Source organism: Amia ocellicauda, chromosome 8 (assembly GCF_036373705.1).
Source record: "Amia ocellicauda isolate fAmiCal2 chromosome 8, fAmiCal2.hap1, whole genome shotgun sequence".
NCBI lineage: Eukaryota > Metazoa > Chordata > Actinopteri > Amiiformes > Amiidae > Amia > Amia ocellicauda.
Window position 1 is genome coordinate 42,351,599 of NC_089857.1, and position 25,337 is coordinate 42,376,935.

Consider the following 25,337-nt stretch of genomic DNA (forward strand, 5'->3'; position numbering starts at 1 on the left):
CTGATCATTTCTTTGTCAGTGGGCAAACGTACAAAATCAGCAGGGGATCAAATACTTTTTTCCCCCACTGTACATGTGTTTTCCATATGACACAGACATTCAACACGTGTTTAACTGAACACATTGTGGTTCCTTGTAGAGCTAGAGCTTTGCTGGGATGCTTCTGAGAGTCTATTTTATACATCAGACCAAAAGTCCAGGAAGATGATGGTTCTCCCGTTTCATAACTCCTGCCCATGCTCTTCTTGGTCCTGACGTTTCCACTTGGTGCGAGGAGCGTCTTTGTGAGAAACCTGTGCATGTATTGACTACAGAATAGTCGGGGTTTAATCTGGCGGTGTTTACAAGGCCATCTTTGCAGATGGTGTTGGATCTCACTTGAATTGCATTTTCTTGGCCGGTGGAGCCATGTTTAGGTACGAAGTTTAAACAGAATTTGTCCGTCCCTCTCTGGGGATCATTTACCCACCCATCTTATTTGTCTGCTTTTGCTCAATATGCCCTTTCTTTTCAACCTAAATGTGTCCACAAACAGTCAAACAAAACAAAACGAATAATACCTTGAAATGTTTTGGTTCAGATTTTCACTCCGATCCGTTGGCACTTTAGTAGGCGGTGAGTTCTGTGTTTGTGTTTCTTCTTCACAATTCATTTTAATTGATGGTGTTTTTTTTTTTTTTGGTCTTCAGCATGAAGCCTCCAAGTGAATCCAGTCTTGTTAAGTGCTTCTCTTTTTCACGAACAAGTTTACCGTAGCGTCGAGGAAAGTGTATATTTACAAATGGGAGCAGCGTGAGAAGTTATCGAGGGCGCTCTGATATTGTCCTCGGGTTGTAACGGCTCCAGAGTCACGTTCCGAAACAGCATGCCGTTATGCAATCACTGAGTCAATTGCCTGACACATCGCATCTCCCATCTGTTCACTTTACTGTATCCTGCGCAAAATAGGGTTGATAGCCGTTTAAGTGGGCATCTTATTTTTTTTCCCCATGCCATTTATGATGACAGCCACCTAGGCTTTCAGCATTGTTAGGGGCTGCAATAAGTCTTTTTCCCTACAGATTGACAAAATAATACTATATAATAAAATAAATGCAATGCAGCTGCTACCCACTGCGTTACTGTCAAGGTTCCTATCCCACTGAAAGCCAGAACTTCAATTTTCTCTCCCATCAGCCCACTATCATTCTGCTCCTCGTTAGTGGATGTGCATTGTTTGAATTACAAAGGGAGGAAAACAAATACTAAAAATCAGTGAATATAATTGGCCCCGTTCTGCAACAAAAACTAAGGCAGATTGATTCAAGGTAAGGACCTCTAAAAGGCCTCTTCAAATATACAGGTTTAGTGGAGGGGTGCTGGGGAAGTAAATTAGTGAGGTGCAAAGCTTTCAATGTGTGCCAAAGACATTGTGTGCTTTTTGTTTATATTTGTGATTATTGTTGGTCCCAGGAAGAGCAGTACAAAAAAAACACACAAAAAGACCGCAACAATGCAAGACAAATTGCGGGGGAAATCCATCGATGCACTGTCCAACAAACATCCCGTCCGACACGAAGTCTGTGTGGTCCGAGAGAAAAACGAAACGCCACGACCGCCAGCGCTCGATTAAAATACATTCCCGTGTGTCGATGATCACGGAGAAAAGGCTTTATTGGCACCGAAAGGGCCGTTTGTTTCTCAGGCCAGCGCTTCTCTCTGGCAGACCCCATCAAAAGATGACATTTGCTGGCATTTAGCATGAAACCCAAGCTATTAGACATGATAGGAATTCAGATGTTGCGTCTGAAAGGGAACTGGGCCGCCGCCGCACCGTGCCTCAGCCTCGGTTTGGCTCGACTCGATCGGGGAACAATCGGAGCCGGGGTCATCCAGACCTTTTTGCTCCCGCTCGTTGGCTTTCTTGTAACGAGTTTGTTTTGCTCGTATAATGGTGTGTACGCCACTAGGAGTTCAAGTCACGGGCAGGACAAAACCACTGTAGATGCCTCTTTGCTAGTGTGATTATTCCAGATGGAAGCTGACAATTTAAATTAACTCTCAGCAATGGCAATTGGATAACACGGCTGAAGAAGCGCCTGCTGTCAGACCAGCCCACTGCTGTGCCCTCCATATGTACCATACAGAGCGTTACCTTGTCACAGCTGCCCGGACCACCCTTTCACCATGTTGTGACCCCCTTCAGCACCGGAAAGGTTTACCTCAGATAGAGGAGTTTAATACAATACCAAACCAGTATTTATTACTTATTCGCAAGCAGCCATTAAAGATGGCGCCAAAGGTTGGAGAAAGTAAAATAAACCACCTGAAAATACATTTATTTTTGTGTTTTTGCTATAGGCCTTTTAAGTTACAGATGCAGATTTGCTTCTCGTTTCCTTCTCATCATAACATCAAAGCAAAGCCTGTGCACTTTAATAATAAACACTGATTCGCACGGTGGAGAGGGCAGTGGGTGGATGGGATTCACTCCTCCACATGCTAGCTGTTTTTCACAAAAGCCATCGCTCCACGTGTCTGATGCGGGTGTCTTTCCCACTTCCAGAGCTGGGGGAAAATTAGGTGATGACAGCTGTGTTTTCTTTGCCCTGAAGTCATGACAGGCATGTGTAAAAACCCCCCTCCCACACACACACCAGTTTTTGTGGGTTTTTTTTTCCTCACGTAAGCTCTGCAGCATGGTTGGCCCTGTAAAACCTCCACTTACTGAGCTGTGAGGGGTTCTACAACTTGAAGAGATCAATGGCAGAATCAAATCTCTTCTAGTTGTAGAACCCCTTACAGTTTAGCATGTGGAGGCTGTTTGTGCAGGTCTGTTATAATAATCCACGTGTGTCCTGGAAAATGTCTACATTTGCCCAGCTGTGGCTTCGCCTAAACATGGCGGCTGTTACACTCTCTGGTCCTTTCTCCAATCGAACTTGACCCACTGTACTCGCATCTCAGAGTGATGACAGTCAAAGCTCACCTGGGTCTGTGAGTGTGTGCGCACTGACGAGGCTTTTAGGATTAACGATATAATTGAACTTCTTCAAAATGTGTTGTAAAGGAGTGAGCCAATCTGAAGTACCATAGGCAATCATTTTGGCGGCTGGCGTGTCATGGAGGCTCCTCTGCTCGATATGGAGACCTTTCGAAGGCCCTCCAGCCTGTGCCTCTTCATGGCCAGCTGAAGCACTAGGGCGCCCGACGGAGGAAGCGGCTCCATCACTGTGATTAACAGGGGACAGGGCTCTGTGACGTGGGAATGAAAATGCTCTGCCTTTCTGTCTTCCTCATCAAGCAATGATATAATGCTCTACAGCCAGACACATGCATCCCAACACAAGGGGTGATAGTTTGCTGAAAGTCGTATGTGCAGCGGTCAGGGCTCCATAAAATCCAGCAGATTTAACGTGTGGATTTGTTATGTTAGGGTGTAACATTGGCGATCTTAACATGATGGGGTTTGAAGGTCGGGCAACATCTCGATCTCATAACTGAACAGTATTCCGGATTCTAGTGTGTCTCGGGGAGTTGGGGAATAAAAGCCTTCTTTCACATATGATTATATTTGTATCTCAAGAGCAGCGGCCACAATCCCGTCACACTGTAGAGTTTCGCTTAATTTAAACCTTGAGTAGCACATCTTTGGGCAGCCCAAACTATCCTGCGGTTCTTAAATGTTTTGCAACATATCTGCCGCTTCCTTTAGGAGCATCCTGCGCAGAGTTTTCCAGGGTAATCGATAGCTTGTCTTTTTTTTTTTTTTCTTTCCTACTTCACTGGAATGACACCAGTGTTTATTGGAATTCAGCATTTCCTTTTGTCTGTGTGTTGACTTGTGCCCTCTTCTGTAAATATACATTTCTCTGATCCTTTTGCTGTGTAACTCAGTACCTGGCAGATAGTTCTTAGTGTGTTTTCGTTATTTTGCATTTTTCAAAAGGGTTATAATACATTCAAATGCAAATACAAAGTAGACTAGTGCTTCACAATTGATACATTTGTGATTTCCGAGCCCCTGCGTTGGTTTGCACAGTGCTAGCAGATCAATGGCTTTGATAATGCTTTGAAACGCAGGGTTTGAAAGAGCACAACAGGGCCGTTTCTGTGAGCTGGCCTTTCTTCTCTTGCGCAAACCAGCACGGACGCTGAAAGACGGTGCTGACACTCAGACTTGTGCTAACCGCTCGGACGGTCGGCGGATGAGGTAATTGAGCCGCTCTCTGTGCGCGAGAGAGAGCCGCACATCAGAGCAGAGCAATGCAGATGCTGGCAGTAATCTCCACGCATCTCGATCCTCCACGAGAGAGACCCCCGCGATAGACCGCCGAGCCCATCGGCACCTGCCCTGCGATAATTCACCCTCAGTCTGGCCGCTTCACACCGGGCTGACAGGCTCCTCGAGGCTTTTATTTGTGGCATCTCGCTGCAGCCTTTAATGAGCTTGCAGCGTGGCTTCACTGGAGCAGTAGTGTTGCTATTTGGAATATAAATGAATTGCCTGCCTGGGTCCCTGCCATTGGCTCAGCAGAGACGAGGGGGAGTTTTTCTTTCTTTAACTCACAGTCACTGACGTGTGCCTTCCCTGGGAACTATCAGCCTGAATCAAAACACTAGTGGAAGATGCTAGCGCAGGCAGCAGTACACTGACGCTGAGGACGGCCCCGGACTGAGAGAGCTGCTCAACTCAGCTTCAGTGAACCCTCGGGGCTGCGAGAGCGCGGGTGTGTGTGTGCGCGTGCGTGCGGTGCAGGTCGCTTTTGCCTCAGCCGTGCCAGGGGCTGCCGGAGATGATCGGGGTGAACAGCGTGCAGGGGACCAGCAAGGTCCGGGTGCGAGCAGCGGGCTCCGTCAAGTACGGCCGGGACGAGTCCGTGCGCCGGCACTCGCACCGCTCCAAGTCTCTGAAAGTGTCCAATTCGTCCGAGTTCTCCAGCGCACACCAAAAACAAACCAAGGTAAAAATCATAATAATAATAATGCATTACAATAAATATATATGTCTTGGACTGCACATTTGACTTGATCTGAACTGAAAAATTATTGTGGTCTAAAATGACTGAGAAAAATGATGCTTCTCCCACCATCAGAATTAACATATTGCATAATATATAGGGTTGAGATAATAGGGGTTGTGTTTATTGAGATTATAAATTGAGAACTAGATGTTTTTTTTTCCTCTTCAGAAGATTCAGCCTGTCTCAGAGCAGTTACGGGAGGTATCTGGGTCTGATCGGTCTGCTTGATGTCTTGTTCTCGGTGGATTCAAGCCTGTCTTTGACAATATGCCGTGTGCCACTTGTTAGGTTAGGCTACAGTGGTGCTTTAACACGCTGCTGTTCAGGGATTTTAGTTTCTGCAACGAGCCTTTCCGTTTCCTCAGTCTGAATAAAAAGCCGCATCTCCCCTGGTTTACGCTGGCTCCCTCCCTTCGGCCAAATTCACTTTGGGAATCAGATAAGACGGACAGCGTTAGGTTTTTAGAAGTGATGTATGGCTCGTATACTTTTCAGCCTCATTCCTAGAGGTAGGCAGCGATGGTTAGCACTAGATGTATAATATTGTATATTTGAAACATCAATAATGCTGTCACATCGCCTGCAGCTGTCCATTTTCTTTCTCTTCACAAAGGCTTGTGATTTATTTGAGAGAGTGAAATAGTTTCTGTAAAGCACACACACACACACATGAAGGGAGAGGGATAGCTAGTGTGTGGGAAGCCTTGTATGTGGACAAAAACAAATAAAAGCTTATTTTATGCTTTAAACCTCTGCTAACATTTTCACAGTAAGCCTGTTCCTACTGGTAAAATAAAAATGTGGCGTTTCAACCTAAAAAATCATTTATTGCTGCAGTGCATCTGTAAGGTTGTGCTAGTGGGTCAGGGGATGCTATTATCCTCTCTGTCCTTGTCAGATAGAGGATCTAAATGATGCTTTGTTTTTTCTAATGCCTCATTAATCAATACTCCAAAAAACTGTCTTCATATTTTAACACCAAGCAGGGTTTTGGGAGTGCATTTGTTTCTGAAGCTGCCATTTAACATCCGAACGTGTCCGAGTGGCACGAAGTCAGACTGGAACAATCTTTGTTTTGCTCCCATTGTTGGGAAGTCTCTCTGTGTGTTGTGATGCTCGAGTGCGTGCCTCTCTCGTTACATAGGACACGGAGACGGGCATAACTTAGACCAAACAAAAACATCCTGACAAAGCACATAAACCGCAGTTTTCCCTTTTTAAAATCTGAATCCTCACCTTACATGGGAATAAGAGAGGCAGCAGCATTCCTTGTCTGTTCTCCTCTGCATTGACACACAACCATTACACGCGCACACACACACACACGCATACTCAGTCACACACACACACGCAAGTCACACACACGCAATAACGCACACGCAGTCACATACACACACAAGCATGCACACACACCAGAAAAAACAACTTTCTTAAACCCTGCCCTGCACAGGCTTATCTTTAACATTCAACACACTCATTTTTCAGTAGACCTATTGATGTGCTATAATAAAGGAATGGCTTTTAATGCACTCAAGTGTGCGCATTGAACATACCATAACTTCATAATTAATTAACGATAATTTGCATCCCTGTGATCAGATATGGGCATCTGGCTGTTGTGTTTTGCGTGCCAGTTTCAAAGATCTCTCGGGATCATTTTAACACCTCTGTAATCTGGATTTTTTGCTTGTCTGCTTGTAATGAGAATGGCTTCCGAATGATGTTTAATTAATGGGAATGGATTTCAGTATTATTGTCTGTGTGAACGTCAGAACAGCAGTAGCTGAAATGGGTGGGATTGTCTTGAAGTGGCAGTTCTTGGTGGTGCCAGAAAAAGACCTGCTACCTTTCTGTATTAGCAATACAAAATGAGATGAAGCAGTGATATATATTTCTCTACTCAGTTTGATTACTGTCGCAGTGGGTAATAAGGGATCTGTCCCTATATTTAGTAAGGTGCAATGTTTAATTTGACTGACCAACAGCTACCCGGGGAATAACAAGGTGTGCCTTCTCCGATCCTAAAAGCTGGAATCTGCATCTCAGCAGTACCATGCATGTCCTGAGGGCTTTAATGCAATGAGGAGTGAAATCTTGTCTTATTTACATTTACACACATTTACACATACGTGCACACATTTGAATGAAGAACAAATATGATTGCAACACTTTCTTGTTTAGTGCAGCAGGCTTATTCATTTTAAAGAGTGTTGTGCACATTCTTAACTTCAGTATCTTTCTAATTGGAGGAAGAAGCGCATCCAGAAAGGTTGTGTGTACGAGAGCACCCTCTGTCTGAGAGCTGAAGTGTTGAGGGAAAGGGACTAGATACTCCAGTCAGTTCAGAACGAAGTCATTTGGTCCCGCTGCTCACAGAAACTGGAGGAGATCTGATTTCAGACCACAATTCCCAAAACGCCAGTCGGTGGAGTTTAACATGGGTGCCGAATAGATATGCGCTGAGGGCTGGATCTTCCCAAGTCGATTAAGGATTTTCTCACAAAGAAAATGCTGCAATTTTTCATAAGATCATTTATGTTTTTTGCCCTGCAACCATTTTGAGTGTGTATAGAATCTGCCAGCTTTTACTGCCCTTGCTTATGAGTAACACTTTCCAGCGGTGGAAAAACAAGCTCCCGTGTGTTTTATTCACCTCATAACCTTGGTCTGATATTGTAAGTGAGAAAACCTACAGCTGCCAAAACAATATCCGTGCAGCACAATTTTCACATAGTGGGGTTTGCAAGGCCTGCGTCTCGCGTAAAAAAATGCATTAGTGGCTGCAAGAACTGCGATCAGGCACTTTGGCTTAGATAGCCTTGTGATGTCTAGTCCTTTCCTGTTTGGTCAGACATGTAAATATGGACAGACACCTGAGGAATGAGGATGAACCATTTCTGTATTTGTACATCTTTACGTTGGGCAGCTACAGGTCAGGAGTGGACAAGCCTCTTGGACTGGCTGTTGTTTGTCTTCACAATGCAGTTTGCTTTGTTTCCAAATTAACTGTTTTAAAGGTCATCCTTTTCATGGTAGATCATTGATTATTTGATTGATAAGACCTTTTGCAGAAGAATGTTGCCTGTGGAGAACAATCATGGATGCGGGTGAAACGAACAAGCCAACAATTTGTATGTTGTAATAAATATATATGAACAGTGACTGAATATTGTATAGAAATGTATGTATATTTTTTAAATGCTAAATTTGTTGTGCAGGACACTATGTATGCATATGTCGATAGGTAATTGATAATGGTGGCAAGAAAGCTGGAGAATGTAATTGATTTCCTGTGGAGTATGATTGATAAAGAAACGTCTTCAATCAAAAGAGTATGAAGATCAATCAACCCTAAATACTTAATGGCAAACGAGCAATATTTGCAAATCTATTTTAGCTAACCTTAGCTTAAGCAGATTGATAATACAGCCAGAGCTACCTGCCAAACAAAACAGAAAAAACATAACAAAATCCGTAATCAGACAGCATTTTGAGATGTGCAAGACGAGCGGCACCTGAAACTCGGAGCCCTTGTGTGTAGTGCGGCATAGCGGCGCTGGGGGCATATCATAAACACGTGTGCGTGTTAGATTTTGAGGTCTGTGTCAGATGTAATGGTAAATGGTTCAGTTGTTGAAGATATTAATGTAACAGGGATCCATCTCTTCATGGTAGTACAAGTCTGTGATGATTTGTTCTGTATTTTATCATCTCTGTTGACTGCTTGGTTTGGTTAAACCAGGCTGAATAATAAACCTAACAGTGGGACTTTCTTTTCAATGGGAAATACTGTTATTGTTATAATTTCAGTCATTTTAATGTGAAAGGAATAAAGTTTTGCATTAAAATCCTTCTTTCTCTCTCTCTCTGTAATATTCCCACTTGTCACCAGTGGTTTGTTGAAACTGGCAAATCACGTCTTGGTGGATAACTGAAGCTTCCTTTCCTTTGAACCGTACCACGGCTATCTGTAAATATTACATAAAGGAGTGTGTTTGTGCCATGTTTGACACATGATCATATGTACAATATCGTTTGGTATATTTATTAACTGCTTTGGTGGGAGATTGTTACACTTGGAGAGCCCTTAGCAATTAACTCTCACAATGATACTGAAAACAAAAAAACACTTACAAATGCAAAACAAATGCACCCAAACCAAAGGACTTGCTGACAGCAGTAATACTTTGGCTGCCCTTGGTTTCCATGTCTCCCTGAGAATGACTCTGAAAACAAGCACATGAATACAAAATAAAAATAATCAAACATAATTGAGCTCGGCCTCCTCTTAGTTCCCATGCCATTGTTTGTTTGTTGTTGTTGTTATCCTTAAAGAAAGTGAAAATGGTTCAGTCAGTTTCCAATGTATACAAATATCAGCTTTAGTGCACTTGCATCTGTCTGATTTGTGAGTCTCGGTTTTAGTATAAGAACATAGCAGTTTCACTTTCATCATAACTTCTCCATCCCTGATTTAAGTATGCGATCAGCTTCGAGATCAAGTAAAAGTGTCAGAACACTGGGTATGAATCCGAGCTGGTGAACAGTCCCTACAGTAGCGCAGAAGCGTGTGCAGATATTTGACGTGCACGGCGTGTGTTTTGAAGTAAGTGTCAGGGCTCTCAAAATACACCCGTATTTCAGATCCCTATATATTGGAGAAAGCTGCTTGAGTTCCTTGATTCACAACCTCTGCAGCAGCAACTTCTCACACACTGAACTTGCCGTTTGAAATTTTAAGTTTGAATGTGAATCTTTAAGTGCCAACATACTTAGCCGTGTGTTCGCAACAAAGTCTCGGCAGCAGAATGTTTCTCTCATAAGACATCGTCTCGGAGGTCTCCGAAGCAGCACTTTTTTTTTTTTTTTTTTTCTTATCGCTTTTCGGACGACATTTGTATCGTCAAACTCATTGAGGGATTCCGATTTAATTGGTGTGCCGCGTGCCTCGCTTAAGAGTTTCTGTTTCAGTCCTGGAGATCGATGGGTCATCGACAGGCATCGAGATGTGTAACTAGTTCTTAGTAACATGTATTGCACTGCAACCTCTTAACCATGTAGTGCTTTGCTGTTTAAAGACGATTAACATGTTTTTTTCTTCTTTCGTTTGTCTTTCTTAGGCCTTGTACAACTCAATCAAAAACGAGAAGCTGGAATGGGCAATGTAAGTATATTCGCCGTTTTGATTTTCTCTTTTCTATAAGGTATATGGCTTCTTGACAGAAAAACATTTATTCCCCCGATTCATACAAGTATGTTAATGAGGCAGTTTGTTTAACATGAACGGAGGTTAATTACTTGATCTGGCCAAGAACTATAAATACACAAGGACATTTTGCAAGTGGTTATCAATCAGATCTGCACAACACCTACTGGAGCTAATGAACAAGCAAGGTAGATCTTTCAACTCAAAAACTATAGTGTAAAAATCCCTGTGGACGTATGGACATGTAGTGTAAATACAGGGACTCTAACATTGACCCTTCATATGTAAATTCTTATTCCTCCTTCGTTCAGTTAAAAATTTAGCCAGTGATGGATTGACTGATGGACTTGCCAGGAAATGCATTCATAACCACGGATTTGTGCTTGTGTTCTTCTGTATGGTTTTATATAAAGTGACACATCGTAAGAACATAAGAAAGTGTCCAATCGAGAGGAGCCCATTCGCCCCATCGTGCTCGTTTGGTGTCCATTAATAACTAAGTGATCAAGGATCCTATCCAGTCTGTTTTTGAATGTTCCCAAATTGTCTCTTCAGCCACATCGCTGGGGAGTTTGTTCAGATTGTGACGCCTCTCTGTGTGAAGAAGTGTCTCCTGTTTTCTGTCTTGAATCCCTTGAAGCCCAATTTCCATTTGTGTCCCCGGGTGCGTGTGTCCCTGCTGATCTGGAAAAGCTCCTCTGGGTTGATGTGGTCGATGCCTTTCATGATTTTGAAGACTTGAATCAAGTCCCATGTAGTCTCCTCTGTTCCAGGGTGAAAAGGTTCAGGTCCCTCAGTGTCTAAGAGTAGAACAATTCCTTCAAACTTGGAATCAGCATGAAGAAACGACAGTGTCTGTTCACAGAAACTCACAGCATCAAGTCCGGTTTTAAAGAGTCCATTTTGAATTGCGATCGTGTTGCTGCTTCTTGATCTGCTACAAGGTCAGAAAAACGTCCCCGTTCCCATTTCCCTGTTTACCCGAAGCCATTAACACTCACCTGGCAGATGTAATTGCAAAGAGCAGTTAAAATTAAATAAATAACCATCATAAAACAGAATAATTGTTTAAGTACTTTGAAATTACCAACAACTCGTGTAATGGTGAAGAGAAATACGATGTCAATTATGTGCTGTTAAAATGCACAAGCGTGAGGCGGACTCGCACATCACAGCAGTGGAGGAGGGAGTGGGTGTTCAGTCAAGAAAATTGTAATAAAATCATTTTTGTTTTGTGTCAAGGTAATACTTGTGGATCTGGCAGAGTTTCCATAGTTTTTTTCCGCTTCTTTTCCATTTGTCTGCCAGCCTTAATGCGATATGCAAAGCCAGCCCCGCGGTGGTGTGTAATTAAAGGTTGGACTTGATTGCACAGGTCCTCGATAAGGAGAATAAAATGTAGGACGCTAACAATCAGAGTCGAAGTGCTGTGTGATGGGCTGTTGCGCTGAAAGGCCCTCCGTCCTTCAGAACATCTCCTGGTAATTTTGATTTCGAGTGTCGTTTGAATGTGGCCGTGTTTTGTTTTGTTGTTGTTCATTAAGTCGTGAGCTGTAATCTTGAAGTCATTTCACAGACGACAATCTCTTTAATTGAACGCTAAATATTCCAGACGTTGCCATTAAGCTTATGTTTGCCGTCTCAGGGGATTTCCTCATTGAAGGTGTGTTTGGCTTTTGTGTCGCTCTTCTCAGATCCTGCCAGATTAACTGTTTGGTAGTGTGAAGCCCAGCCACATCTAATCATCTTTCCCGTCTCTAGGTTTTCCTATTGATAGTTTTGGCGATTGGGTTCGGCCCACAACAGAGGTGACCAGTTGGTAGTTGAGGAGCCTGTGGCCCCTGTAGCTCAAGCAGAATCTCTTAATTCTTGTGTTTGTCTATCTATCTAGATATATATATAGTAACAAATATACAAAACAGTTGAGGTTGTAAATGGCTCCTCAGTAAAACCTCTCTCCAACTGCAGAAGTGTCTGGCGTTGCACAGGACAGTGGTCTGACAGTTCGGCCCCATTAGTGTAATCAGCAGTTGTGTGTTGCCGTATCACGGGCACGGTGCCACTGTCCTGGCTGTGTCAACACTGCAGCACCGCGGCGCTCACAGCCGGCTCTGCATCTCCACTCCTCTCGATTTCCCATCGAGCTCAGAAATGGAGCTGAGGAATAATGATACAAGTCAAGTTACTGAACATCACTTCATTTCTTTCCTTGGATTGTTTGGGTAGATGACAATGTGTAAAGATTTACCAAAAGACTTCTCGACCTGTGAACAGGCGAAGATAAAATAAAATGTGTATCTTATCTCTATTTATCTGTCTGTCTACATAGATACTACATATTTTCCCTATTAATCAATACTTTAATTTAATTGATGCGCATGTAGGTACTGCTTAAGTATTACATCTTTGCCTAAGACTTAGTCCAGTCATTTTCACACAATACACTAGAATATAAACACAATGTCTTGTTAAATGCACTTAATATTTAAACAAAGTCCAATAAGGCATTTTGAAATGCACATGATTAAAGTGCTGGCGGGTTTCTCGTGTGTTAATGTGTGTCGCGTGCTCTTCACTGTTGCCACAGTCGAATGATCAGATGTGTGACGGTTTGCAGATGAGCTGTAATTTGCATCACAAAGGGAACGCATTCGAGTGACAGACGGCCTTCTGGATACCAATAATAAGAGCAAGGCGGCCTCATTGTGCTCTGGGTAATCTGCACAATTACGGCCTTAAAATGTCAGCTCCATTGTGGGAAGCCTGCTGTGTGGCTTTGTGAAAGGCTCTGGACACAGGCTGTCATTAGTGGCTCCTCGGGGTCGCAATTCATTTCATTTTCTCCGCTGGAAACCGGACAAGCGGGAAGGACATCCGACACAGTGGTGTGTTTCTGTGACCAGGAACACGGTACTGATGTCACGTTGGTATTGTCTCAAAGGCTCGGATCTCGTCCTACTGGAACCCGATTCTCCAAAGTTTGTGATTTACCCAAAAGTAAGGCCAGTACTTGTGTTTGGCAGTTGCTGTACAGCTCCTGTACACACACACAATAGTCGCAAGGCCTTGATCTCCAGTTTAAATGCCCAACGTGAGAAATTGTTAGAACCACTAGTGTTGAAGTTACTCATGAGTAAATAACTGACCAACTCTGCAAAACCAGGCCCTTAATAAGTAAAGGCTTCCATTTGTTTTTGCTCCTTGGTCATTGTTACTGCATGTCCAACCTCCGTAGCTGGGTTTTAATTAGAGTTTTTACAGTGAAAGACAATCACACAATAAAAGCAATATAAATAAAATGAAACGTAAACATAAAATCAGAGAGGAGAGATGTTAAGGTTTTTTTTCCTTTCCTTTTTTTCTTACATTTGATATAACTTTTTATGCACCAGCTAAGGTGGAGAACAGATAATCTAGGCAGGAGAAACTGAAGAAAGCATATATATATATATATATACACATGGTATGAAACCAAAATGAAAAACACTTGCAGAATGCAAGGCCGATGGCTGATAGTCAGTGTTCCTCTGAAACCAAGATGACTGAGAACGATAAGGAACAATTGCATCTTCCATTCCCTCAGCAGCCACCCGGAGACTCGCTATTTACGGCACAGATCATACGGATGAAGAAAACAAATGTTGGCCAAAAAAAAGGCAACGTTTTTGTATGCAGTCGCAGGATTGTGGAAGTCTGATCTTGCCAGCGGGTCTGATCTGAGCGGGTGAGTGTAAATGAATCCACACCCACAGGTGACTCTTGTTCGAGTCTGCAGACCGGCCGAGTGAAGCTCTAACCTCCCCAGTTTTATTATTGCTTTACAACGTCCCATAAAATAATCCCAGTCAGTTTTATTTATGCTCTATTTATTCATTGCAAGCCGAGTATGTAACACAATCAAAGCAGCTCCCCAAAACCAAAAGAAAACAAGCGCGTTGTGCAGTGCCGGCGATGTGCCGAGAATAATAACAGCATTCGCCATGGTCAGGCAGTCGGTCCTCGGATCCCGCAGTCTGGCGGAGAGGCGGCTCAGATCACTCAGCCCTGCTCAACGGAGGCTCCGCCGATTAGAATTTACTTTTGCCGTTGAGGTTTTGTATATCGAGATGGAAATTAGAGCCTATTTTTCACCCTTTGAAAATTTAAGTGAACCTCATGCGTGACCAGGATAATTAAATGGAGGAATAAACCCTCCCTGCAACAGGATACGGAGCTGCCTGGAATTTATATGAGTTAATCAAGATTTGTGCGCACTCTGATAACTGTCCCTGCCCTCCACCGCCGACAAGATCAGCTTTCCGATGAAACAGTTTTATTCCCGGTTTAAACTTTCAAAGGAGACTCTGAATTTAGTGCCTTTTTTTGTGCAGGCATTACAGACCTAGTCAATCAATCAATTTATTGTGCTGGTTGGGAAATTAGAATTTGTTCAACAATATAAACACCATTAAAACAGACAACCATACTACAAATGCATAAAATACATAAATAATCATTACAAAATTAGCAATTCTGTACAAAAGTGCAACATAGACAATAATTAATTTCATATCCATATTTATAAAATGTATGGCACGTGGAAGTTCTAAAATCTGTTAAGTTTGGGAAGTCTAAACCGACGACCTCGGTGGAGGAGGCGATCGCGTGACAGCAGGCAGCAAATAATGAAATATAGCAGGCAATCAATACATCTTTCATTGGTCCAGTCTTATCTTGAATGAAATAATAAAACAGGGAGTTTGAGCCAACCTAGCAAATTTATTTCACTACTGTGGCTTATTTAACCCATTTAAAGTACCAGTATGGCCCAACAATGAATCTGTCACAGAGGAATTCTTATTTATTTTTTAAAAATCCCATCAACAACTCGGAAATCTCCGCAGCTCATTTAGAAAATGTCATTCGAGGCGACACGTTTTCTTTTGTCTGCCGTTAATAATGAATGTGTCACTCTTCCGTGTAATAAATTGTGGCACGGCAGTGGAGCGCTTGTCCGTCAACATGTCGCCTTTCCCCTCGGCGATTTATGGCAGCGTTTTACGAGGTGGCACACGGTGGGAGTCGTGGCATTGCTGCATTTAGCGATAGGGCTGATTGTGCTCTGCAGTATCAGGGAATGTGTTGAGTGAGCTAAATAAAAATAACGAGCTACAGCCGGGGCAGTGAGAACACGTCACTGTGGCCGTACCTCTTGTAATTGGGCTCGGGCCCTTTGCACTGGCTCTCTTCTTGCCCTGCTAATCCAGCACGGCTGTAAATCGAAGCCGTGGCTCATCGCCGGTAGGCTCGCCCGCTCTCCTCAAACGGCTGTAGCAGGTGTCCCGGCTCTCTGTACAGAGCCATGCAGGACAACACTTCCCTGCAGTTGACACTCATTTTCACTTCCACCTCCCACGATCTGGCGCCCTCGATTCGCAACACTTGCCCACGTTGAGCTCCAGATAAGATGCGATGGAGGACTTGCCCAGCCAGAGAGCTGTCATCCAGCATGTCTGTCTGTCTGTCCCTGCAGCAAAGTATGTGATTTCCTAACTCTTCCAGAGACGCACATTTCTTTTAGTCTGTAACTCGGTTAATAAAATATCTACTCGTATGTCGGATTTTTGAAAATCTTTCATCCAGGAAGATTCCAGAATGCTTCTAGGTAGATATGAAGGGACCCGGCTCGTGTCCCACTATAGGGGCGAATCCTCTAGTGAGGGTCTTTTTCGACCGCAGCTCGAGGACAGAGGAACCACGAAGCCAGCTGACTGGAGGACAGATAATCTAGGCAGGACAAACTGAAGAAAGCGTTGGATTGCTGAGTTCAAGAGCTTTCTCCCACATTAGGCTGCAAGCTTCAAGAGTTGCCAGCTTTCAAATGCTTACATTTCTTCTCCCTCAGCTGTAATATTGAACAGTCCCATTCATCCACTCCAGAACTGTCCATATTGTTCGTGAAATAAATGTGCTGCTGCCGGAAACCCATCGGAGCCGGTCTCAGACGCTCACCGAGAGGCTGGCGGTGCAGGTGTGTGAGCAGCAGATAGACACGTCGACTGTCGCTGACAGAGAGACTCGTCTCCCGGTGAGCCTTGCAGCGCCCACAGACACAGGCAATCAGCCGAGTGATTGATACAGCACTTCTTATCTCAACACCTGCCTTCTAACAAAGCCAGTCGCCCACCCCCCCACCCCCTGTCCTGGCAACACAATCATTTGCTTGCTGACGGCTGCTTCTGGCAAAAAATTGCTTTGGAGCTTTTTCAGAATTCCTTGGCTTCAATGCTGTTTTATGTGCAGGAGAAATGGGTGTTGGGAAAAAGTCTTCACAATGCAGGACAAGGTAATAGTTGTAACCCTCTGTCACGAGAATGATTAAGGTAAAAAAGAATGCAATAGTAGTATAAATATTTCATGTTGTACTGAGTAGAGTAATACATTTTGTGAGGTGTGTGTGTGCGCTTCATCGTATTACTTGTCCTGTTTGACACCTTGTTTTGAAGAGTTTCAGGCAATATTCAAGTGAGGATGTCATTTTGAAACAGAAACCTGGCGTCTGGGATTTGCCAGTAACCTAAAACACGGGGCCTGTGTTCCCGGTGATGGATACCAGCGCTGATCGGAGGCTGGAGGCAGGTCTTTGGCAGGGTGTGAAGGATGTGTGGAGATGCTTGTTGCCCTCAGCTTTGTCTGCCAGTCAGAGGTACCTTTGGAGGGACCAAACGGACCGTTCTCTGATGCGTGTGGTCAGGATCTAACCTCCTAAATTAAGAACAGAAAGTAGAAAAAGAATAACGCCAGGTTAATAAGAATTATCTTTTATCCAAACCAGAATGTGAGTCAGCTAGAAAAATGCCGATACCCCTATGTATGTAGGCTTCTATGTACTTGCTCGATAAAGCACCTGAAACAGACACAAAGTTATACAGTTCTGGGCTCCACACTTCAAGAAAGATATCGCTGCTCTAGAGGCAGTTCAGAGGAGAGCAACCAGACTTATTCCAGGTCTGAAGGGAATGTCCTACTGAGAGACTGAGGAACTGAACCTTTTCACCCTGGAACAGAGGAGACTACGTGGGGACTTGATCCAAGTCTTCAAAATCATGAAAGGCATCGACCACATCAAACCAGAGGAGCTTTTCCAGATCAGCAGGGACACACGCACCCGGGGACACAAATGGAAATTGGGCTTCAAGGCATTCAAGACAGAAAACAGGAGACACTTCTTCACACAGAGAGGCGTCACAATCTGAACAAACTCCCCAGCGATGTGTCTGAAGAGACAATTTGGGAACATTCAAAAACAGACTGGATAGGATCCTTGGATCACTTAGTTATTAATGGACACCAGACGAGCACGATGGGGCGAGTGGGCTCCTCATGTTCTTTTGTTTTATTTTTTTGTTACTCTGTGGAGTCTTTACAGCCCTGCATGAGCTTCAGTGCCGCAGATACCTTCCAGCCTGCTAAACTCACAACTGGGAAACTCATCGGCTAAAATCACACTTTGAAATGGGGCACTTAATAGTGTCAGGTATTGCTTTAGTAGGAATAGCCTAGAACACTTGCATGCAAAGTTTTTTGTTTTTTAAAGGTCAGACTTTATATACTTTCAGTTTCAGGAATTTTTTTCCACACTTGTAATTTTCACCTAAATGTGTTGATTCAAAGTCTTGTGTATTGACACCGTCTACTGGACAATGCCAATTATTCAGTATCCTTTAAAATAAAGGTGATTTATAGGTGGCAAAGCTTATTTATTGATGTTTTAAATATAATTTTCTTTGTGAATGGTGCTAAACACCCTTTTGGCCGCCTGATAAGCAGTGAAATGAGATTGTGCTTTAATTTGCTGTCATAAAAATCCTGCCATCCTCTCTTTATAACGGATGTGCGAACAGCGCAGTGTCGGATCGTGAGTCGTCACAGGTGCAGCTTGGATTAAACTCGGATGCGAGGATTTATTACCTGACTGCCTTTGTTGTTTGATCAAATAATTTATTTAGACAAACTTCACACAATTTGTGCCATCCAGACCCTTTTTGATTTTACTTCAAAGCAAATTGGAAGGGAATTGAAAGCCTCCATATGGTCACAACTCGGCATGCAAAAAAAATTCGCTGTCTGCAGATACATGTGAAATGAAATACAAATCAAACCTAGCTCTTAGATATGAAATGAAAATGTTAATTATGTAAATGCAGCTTTATATATAAGATGTAAAGGCTCGGGTGGTAAAGAGAAGACATGGTGTGTTGAATTAGACAGGGCCAGATTGCAAGAAGTATTACTAGAGGATTTCCAACAGTTGGTAGATAGTTTGTAATATCATGCAGAGCGCCAAGTTGGACCGTAATGAAAAGCAGTTCAGTTTAATAAATGGTGAGCACATGAGCTCTAATTTTACTTAAAAAATTAAATTATAAATCCACGTAGTCTTTTATTAGAAAATACAACAAATATCTTTAAAGCTAACATGCTAAGGCACTGAGCAAAATTATACTGTAGTGTTAAAACGGTGGCAAGTGTTAATAGATGTTTCATTTACTTTAACGAATTAACGGATATAAGCAAGAAGAATGGTAGTCATTAATGTAACTCCACTTCTTACAAACTCAGGGACATTAACACACAGTGAAGCGGAGCATAATCCCACCCTGCATTGTGCTTTGTTGTGTTTTTGAGAAGGATGTTCAATTTAAGGTTTGTTTATAACCAAAGTAGTTGTGACACAAGCCTTGTGTCTCTTTAAGCTGGCCTTCTTACGACGCTTCGTTATGGCAGCATTAGTGTGTCAGACTTCCTCAGATCATAAATCCACAGACACACAGCCCTGTTACTGAATAAGCAATGGAGTAATTATTGTTTTTTTTTTTTTTTTTCTCCATGTTGAGGTATACAAGAAATGTCCTGTTATTTATATTTTAATTTCTCCTCCACTTTCATGAAAGCCAACAAAATTGTCAGTAGTTATCAATATCCAGAAATACCACATAAAGAGAATGATGAAACTGGACCGTTCAAATGCTCCGCTCAAGGCACTTTCATTTCCACTTACATTGTATTTATTCAGTTTCCATTGTATAAACTCAGCTGTTTGTTCTCATCTTAAGCACTGTATTGAATCACGGAGTGTCATTTTTTTATGTTGGGAAAAAGTCTCATGAGTCTAGTGAAGAGAAGCAAAGCAAAGGGATTGTGTAAAAGTTGGAGGTTCTCTTGTAAAACGCAGACTAAGCATCCCAGCATTTCAGAAGTTGATTTTAATTTTCTTTGGGGCGATCCACGTGAAGCCTGACTGATCCTGCCTGTCCGATTCCCTCAGGGCAGGGTTTTCATTCTGGATTTTTAAGCCCGTTAAGATTTGAAAATCTGAACAATTTAGTGTAAGCATTTCTGTCGTGTTACTAACGCTCACTTCATCTGAAGATGGTCACTGAGGCTGAAGTGGAAATTAACTGAAAATCTAAAATGATCCTTTTGATAAGGGCCTGCTTGTCCAGTCAGCACTGCTGCCGAGCCGTACGATTAATCAGAAGAGAGGCGTAAAAGAGGCAAGCGACTCTATTGATTCTGATTCGGGAGATGAGGCTTCTCTTGAAACTCGACTTTTAATTTGCACGCGGCGAAACACGCTTCCCTGTGTGTGTGAGAGTCACGGATGAACGGGGTGTGCTGGTGAGACGGGCGGTCAAGGATGTAGTAACTCCATGTCCGTTTCGGTCCGAGTCGTACAAGGTTTCACGTGTATGAACCCACGGCAGCACAGTCTCTTATGCTCTCTAGGTGGCAGCAATATCCTGCGGTTCAACAGATGCCTGGACCCACACTTTCTGTCCGCGTTTGCGATTAAAGCATCACACTGATGTAAAAATTTGTATTTTCTATTTCAACCGTCCTGAAGGGTTTTAAGTTTAATACAGTATTAAAGCAATTGACACTTGTTCAGGTACTATCATGATAATTCAGAAACAGCAATACATTTATATATAAGTATATTTGGGGCTGACAATTATGAATTAAAGATAGATTTTGTATTGCGTCTTTATTGAAAATTAACACCACTTAATGTTGCTTTTCATTTCATTAAAATCTGTTCCTCAAAACGGCCGTGTTGGGGCCCTGTCCTTTTCAAAGCACGTATTCACAAAGACTTGCTTTATAACTTTCTAAAGGGGAATAAGCTGACAAATAATCATAACATTTTGTTGTTATATCAATAAAAAACTAAATGTATCTGTTTTAGCAGGATTTCACTGAAGGATGCTTTATCTTTTGGGGTGAAATTGTATTTCTGGTGAGAAAGAAGAAACAAAACCCAAATAAGCCAGTTCATAAAACGCACCCCTTCATTTCCCTGACTCTCCGCGTTTCCTTCCTGTAACAGAGACGAGGATGAGCTGAAGAAGTCCCTGTCCGAACTCGCGGACGACAAGGCCGACAACGCACACTCCAAGAGCATCAGCCGCATCGGCAGCGGCAGCAACCCGTTCCTCGACATCAGCCACGACCCCAACGCCGCCATCTACAAGACTGGCTTCCTCGCCAGGAAGATCCACGCCGACATGGACGGAAAGAAAAGTAAGCGATCGTTCTGACTGCGCAGATCTGCCCGTGGGAGCCAAGAAAACGCCCGAGCGAGGCTGGTGCGGCTTTTCAATCCGAGCTTGAAGCACGAATCAATACCGGCTTAGATCTTGAGAAATGTATCGTGGAAAAGCAATGTGAACTAGTTTGCACTTTACTGATTGGTAAAGGAACGAATCACACGATCTGGTCAAGAGGAAGAGCAATGAGCTTCATTAAGTAATGAGAGAGATGCAGCGTTGTGCCAACTGATGAATGGGTCGGCAGTTCCCACGCTCAACCACGTTAAAGGACTGTGGAGAAGGCAGTGCGCCGCTCTTAATGTCTAGATTCATTCACAATACCTGTTGTAGTTCAGCTTCACTCTGCAGTCGTGGCAGTACATTTAAATTCAGCACACAGGATACGTATGTGAGGTGAGCTTTAAAGTTTTCACATGAATGAAAACGCCAACCTCGAAATATACAAACCGCGACAAACAAAAGAAAGCCATCTAATTCAGCAAAGTCCACAACTGTGAGTATTTCAAGTAAAAACAAACAACTTTTGAGCTGCATCTTTAAAATGTCAATCCTGCATTTGGGGTGGTTTTGAAAATCTTATCTTCAGTGCTTCGTAGGGACGTCAGTGGTGAGTTTAATAAACCTCGGCTTCCAAGGCATCTCAAAATGTTTATTTGTAATGGAGGACACCCAGCTGCAAGCTTCAGATAAAATATATTTGTACATAGTGGGACTTAAAATAACTGTTTTAATGTCACCTCAAACGGAGATCTGACAGATGCATTTCTGAGGCTTGCCACAGAATTTAATATAATGTGCTAATTTGTAGATCACAATTTTATCCATTAATCTCTGTGCTCTTTAATAGATTTAGGTACAAAAAACTGCTGAGTTGCAGCAGCACTAGTTGTACTTAAAACCATAAATCAAGACGCCGTTCCACAGTGAAGAACTCCAACATTTTACACACATTCTAGCGGCGATATGTGACATTTAAACCTTAATGAGATACTGCACTGTTATCGAAATATACAAATCCCCGGGCTGCGACTCGCTCTCCTCTCTGTACCGGGACAATGTCTTCCTTTCTCTTGCAGCTCCCAGAGGAAAGCGGGGTTGGAAAACCTTTTATGCAGTTCTCAAGGGAATGATCCTTTACTTACAGAAGGTAAGAACATGTTAGTTATTGACTTAAGTACGTACTTATTCAGAATTAGACTCCTCTTGTTCAGTCTTTTTCCTAATGTGCTGCATTCTACACTACAAGAGATGTCTTCGTCAAATCGAATGCTCAAAACAAAGCCCTCTCCGCGCTGGTGTTCGTTTGAATCGGTTGGGTACGCTCCGCCTGCTGAAATGCTCAGGCAGGGACAAGGCCAAAGCCCCACGTGTCACCTGAGAAATAGAAAAGCAGAATCAATTCAGTCAATCTGTTTTAGTGGTTATAGCGCCCTGTGCGAGATTGTCACGGAGCGCGCCGCAGAATAAAAGCAGGGGTATTTCTGCTGGTCAGATCCATCACGCCCGGTCAATTGATCTGTAACCTGAGCCCGGTTTATTCGGCCTGATCAGCAGGAAACATAAAGTTGTCATGACTAAGCAGGGATTTTCTTCAAACGCTATTAGTTTACGATTGATTGAAGGCAGTGGTTTTGTTAGTTTGTTTAAATCTATTCCTGCCCCTGTGAGGAGATTGCCGTGCAGGACTGGGACTGGGGGGGTTGAGAAACCGTCACACTGCTTAACAAATCTCAGCACTGTGCTTGGATATAATCACAAAATAAATCCCATCAAGATCGGTGCGAAATCCAATATACTTGAATCTCTTGTATCGGGAACCCCAGACCGAATTAATCTCTCCCGAACCTCATTGGTTTTCCGTCAGAATAAATTGTGGTTCAACGAGGACCCGGGCCGAGCAGACGGAAAATACAGAAATCACTGGCTTTTCATTATCTCCGGTTTAAGCGGCATAATAAACCGCGTGCCGCCAAGGCTGGAGCCAATTTCACGTCCTCCGGTGGCGAACTCACGATCCACGTCTTCCAGTTACCAAGACACATGTTCGTCAGATTTAATTTGTTTTATCATTCAATAACTCCGATCCCTAATTGAATTAGTCTTTCTCTACTACTCTGCAGTTTAACGGCAACAGGGGTTTGGTTTAATGTGATCATCAATTATACCCTTCAGTGCCAGAGCGATATCCCGACACAGCGGGGGTGAACGCTGGCACATATTTCTGTGGATGTGAAGGTCATTCCTTCTGTGGAGCTCGAGGCTTGTCTGAAGGCCGGAGAGGCGATGATTTCCTCTCTCTATCTGTTAGATTGATGTCAAGCTTTCAAAAGCCTAATTGCCAGTGATGTGTGAGGCGTGTTTCACCTGGAGAAGATATGTCCTCATATATTTATAATATATAGAGTGATATCCACGGTTATTGTCTTACGCTGCTTTTGTGGTGGTTTATATTCTACCTGGTGCAGGCGGGAGGGCCACACCTCAATCAGGTTGGGAGATGGTAGATTTATTTCTGTTTTAAATTGTTCAATAGTAGGACGTTAAGATGAAAGCGCTGAGGGGGAAACTCTCAGAGCCGTTCACTTCAAAAGGTTCTTTCAGTGAATCCATCTTTTGAGAGATTCAATGCATGCAGCCGGCCGCCGACTGGACTGAATACAGACCGTTTGTTGTTCATGGTTTATGTCTTGATTTTCCACTGGATTTAGAAACCTTTCTGGGTGTTTGACCTGTAACTCTGTTTACAGGGAGAGGAATGTAATTGGATTGAAAGGTATAAGAATAAAACAGTGTCCAATCGAGAGCAGTCCATTCGCCCCATCGTGCTCGTTTGGTGTCCATTAATAACTAAGTGATCAAGGATCCTATCCAGTCTGTTTTTGAATGTTCCCAAATTGTCTCTTCAGCCACATCGCTGGGGAGTTTGTTCAGATTGTGACGCCTCTCTGTGTGAAGAAGTGTCTCCTGTTTTCTGTCTTGAATGCCTTGAAGCCCAATTTCCATTTGTGTCCCCGGGTGCGTGTGTCCCTGCTGATCTGGAAAAGCTCCTCTGGTTTGATGTGGTCGATGCCCTTCATGATTTTGAAGACTGTAATAGTCCTGTAATCGTGGTCCGATTGTATGTTCGTTATCTGTGTGTACGTGGAGAACAAAGGATGAGGATTAACGTACACAGACAAAGACATTAAAACATGGACGTGTGTGTGTGTATAAATATATGGAATTAACTTTAGTAAAAGACAATGATTTATGTATAATTTACCTTTTGAATAGTGTTGCAGTCAACCCAGTAATAGCGGGCATCTGTAATTGTGCTGCCAGTGTTGATTTTGTGTGGTTGTTGGTGGTGGGTCAGTCAGTGGCTTGGTTGGTTGATTTTTGAGTCATGTATAAGAGTCTAATACCCCTCCCACACTGAATGTATCTGATACATATTTTATCAATCTGAAAACATGTCTATTACAGTGAGGGGAAAAAAGTCTATAATTTTAATGGTAGGTGTATTTTATCAGTGAGAGACAGAATAACAGCAACAAAATCCAGAAAAACACATTTCAAAAAAGTTATAAATTGATTTGCATGTTAATGAGGGAAATAAGTATTTGATCCCCTATCAATCAGCAAGATTTCTGGCTCCCAGGTGTCTTTTATACAGGTAACGAGCTGAGACTCTCTTAAAGGGAGCGCTCCTAATCTCAGCTCGTTACCTGTATAAAAGACACCTGTCCACAGAAGCAAGCAATCAATCACATTCCAAACTCTCCACCATGGCCAAGACCAAAGAGCTGTCCAAGGATGTCAGGGACAAGATTGTAGACCTACACAAGGCTGGAATGGGCTACAAGACCATCGCCAAGCAGCTTGGTGAGAAGGTGACAACAGTTGGTGCGATTATTCGCAAATGGAAGAAACACAAAATAACTGTCAGTCTCCCTCGGTCTGGGGCTCCATGCAAGATCTCACCTCGTGGAGTTTCAATGATCATAAGAACGGTGAGGGATCAGCCCAGAACTACACGGGAGGATCTTGTTAATGATCTCAAGGCAGCTGGGACCATAGTCACCAAGAAAACAATTGGTAACACACTACGCCGTGAAGGACTGAAATCCTGCAGCGCCCGCAAGGCCCCCCTGCTCAAGAAAGCACATGTACAGGCCCGTCTGAAGTTTGCCAATGAACATCTGAATGATTCAGAGGAGAACTGGGTGAAAGTGTTGTGGTCAGATGAGACCAAAATCGAGCTCTTTGGCATCAACTCAACTCGCCGTGTTTGGAGGAGGAGGAATGACCCCAAGAACACCATCCCCACCGTCAAACATGGAGGTGGAAACATTAGGCTGTGGGAGTGTTTTTCTGCTAAGGGGACAGGACAACTGCACCGCATCAAAGGGACGATGGACGGGGCCATGTACCGTCAAATCTTGGGTGAGAACCTCCTTCCCTCAGCCAGGGCTTTGAAAATGGGTCGTGGATGGGTAATCCAGCATGACAACGACCCAAAACACACAGCCAAGGTAACAAAGGAGTGGCTCAAGA

General features: G+C 43.2%; 1 protein-coding gene across 2 annotated transcripts in view; it reads left to right on the plus strand.

Annotated features, from left to right (window-relative positions):
- psd3l (pleckstrin and Sec7 domain containing 3, like) overlaps window positions 1-25,337 on the plus strand; it is a 136,524-nt gene that overhangs the window by 97,117 nt on the left and 14,070 nt on the right. For both annotated transcript variants that reach the window (XM_066711490.1, XM_066711491.1), the window contains 3 exons: window positions 10,124-10,167; window positions 20,579-20,772; window positions 21,878-21,948. In XM_066711490.1, coding sequence (XP_066567587.1) covers window positions 10,124-10,167; window positions 20,579-20,772; window positions 21,878-21,948 — 309 coding nt within the window. The remainder of the gene's footprint in view (window positions 1-10,123; window positions 10,168-20,578; window positions 20,773-21,877; window positions 21,949-25,337) is intronic.